General features: G+C 62.3%; 1 protein-coding gene across 1 annotated transcript in view; it reads left to right on the forward strand.

Moving 5' to 3' along the window:
- UBE4A (ubiquitination factor E4A) overlaps positions 1-857 on the forward strand; it is a gene marked incomplete at both ends in the record, with an annotated part of 7,864 nt that overhangs the window by 5,900 nt on the left and 1,107 nt on the right. Inside the window, 3 exons of the mRNA XM_010145161.1 lie at positions 2-58; positions 205-379; positions 462-642. Coding sequence (XP_010143463.1) covers positions 2-58; positions 205-379; positions 462-642 — 413 coding nt within the window. The remainder of the gene's footprint in view (position 1; positions 59-204; positions 380-461; positions 643-857) is intronic.

The raw sequence follows: 857 nt of genomic DNA on the forward strand, positions 1-857 counted from the left end.
GCGCTTCCTGAACCTGCTCATGAACGATGCCATCTTCCTGCTGGACGAAGCCATCCAGGTAAGCGGATCATCTAGCCCTGCGTCCCTTCCGAGCAGCCCATGCTGATCCGTGTCCCCGATCGGCCCCTCCCAGCCCGGGGTGGAGAGGGCCTGGCCTCGCCGCTTGCCTGCCGTCTCCCCCACACTGTCTCCGTGCCCTTGCAGTACCTCAGCAAGATTAAAGTGCAGCAGATCGAGAAGGACCGCGGCGAGTGGGACGGGCTGTCCCAGGAGGCACGCCGTGAGAAGGAGTCGAGCCTGCAGATGTTTGGGCAGCTGGATCGCTTCCAAAACATCATGTCCAACGAAACCATCGGCACTCTGGCCTTCCTCACCTCGGGTAGGCAGTGCGGCCCAGCCGGCATCGGGGCATCGGGGTGAGATGGCTGCGGGGCTCAGGGAACTGCTGGTGTCCCCTCCAGAAATCAAGTCCCTGTTTGTGCACCCCTTCCTGGCCGAGCGCATCATCTCCATGCTCAACTACTTCCTGCAACACCTGGTCGGGCCGAAAATGGGAGCTCTGAAAGTGAAGGACTTCAGCGAGTTCGACTTCAAGCCGCAGCAGCTCGTGTCTGACATCTGCACCATCTACCTGAACCTCGGGTGCGTGACACGGCAGAGCTGGCGCCGGTGCGTCGGGATCCAACCCGGGGACGCACCCCTGTGTCGTGGGGCGGGAGCCTCCCTGAACAGAACTGCCATAGGTCACCCTGGGAGGACCTGGCAGAACCACTTAGCTAAAGCCCAGCTTTCCTCTGGCCTTGAGCTCCTCTCTGCGGCGCCCTGGCTGTTGTGGTGGTGTCACTCCGCAGCCCAGT

Source organism: Buceros rhinoceros, unplaced genomic scaffold, assembly GCF_000710305.1.
Source record: "Buceros rhinoceros silvestris isolate BGI_N320 unplaced genomic scaffold, ASM71030v1 scaffold32261, whole genome shotgun sequence".
NCBI lineage: Eukaryota > Metazoa > Chordata > Aves > Bucerotiformes > Bucerotidae > Buceros > Buceros rhinoceros.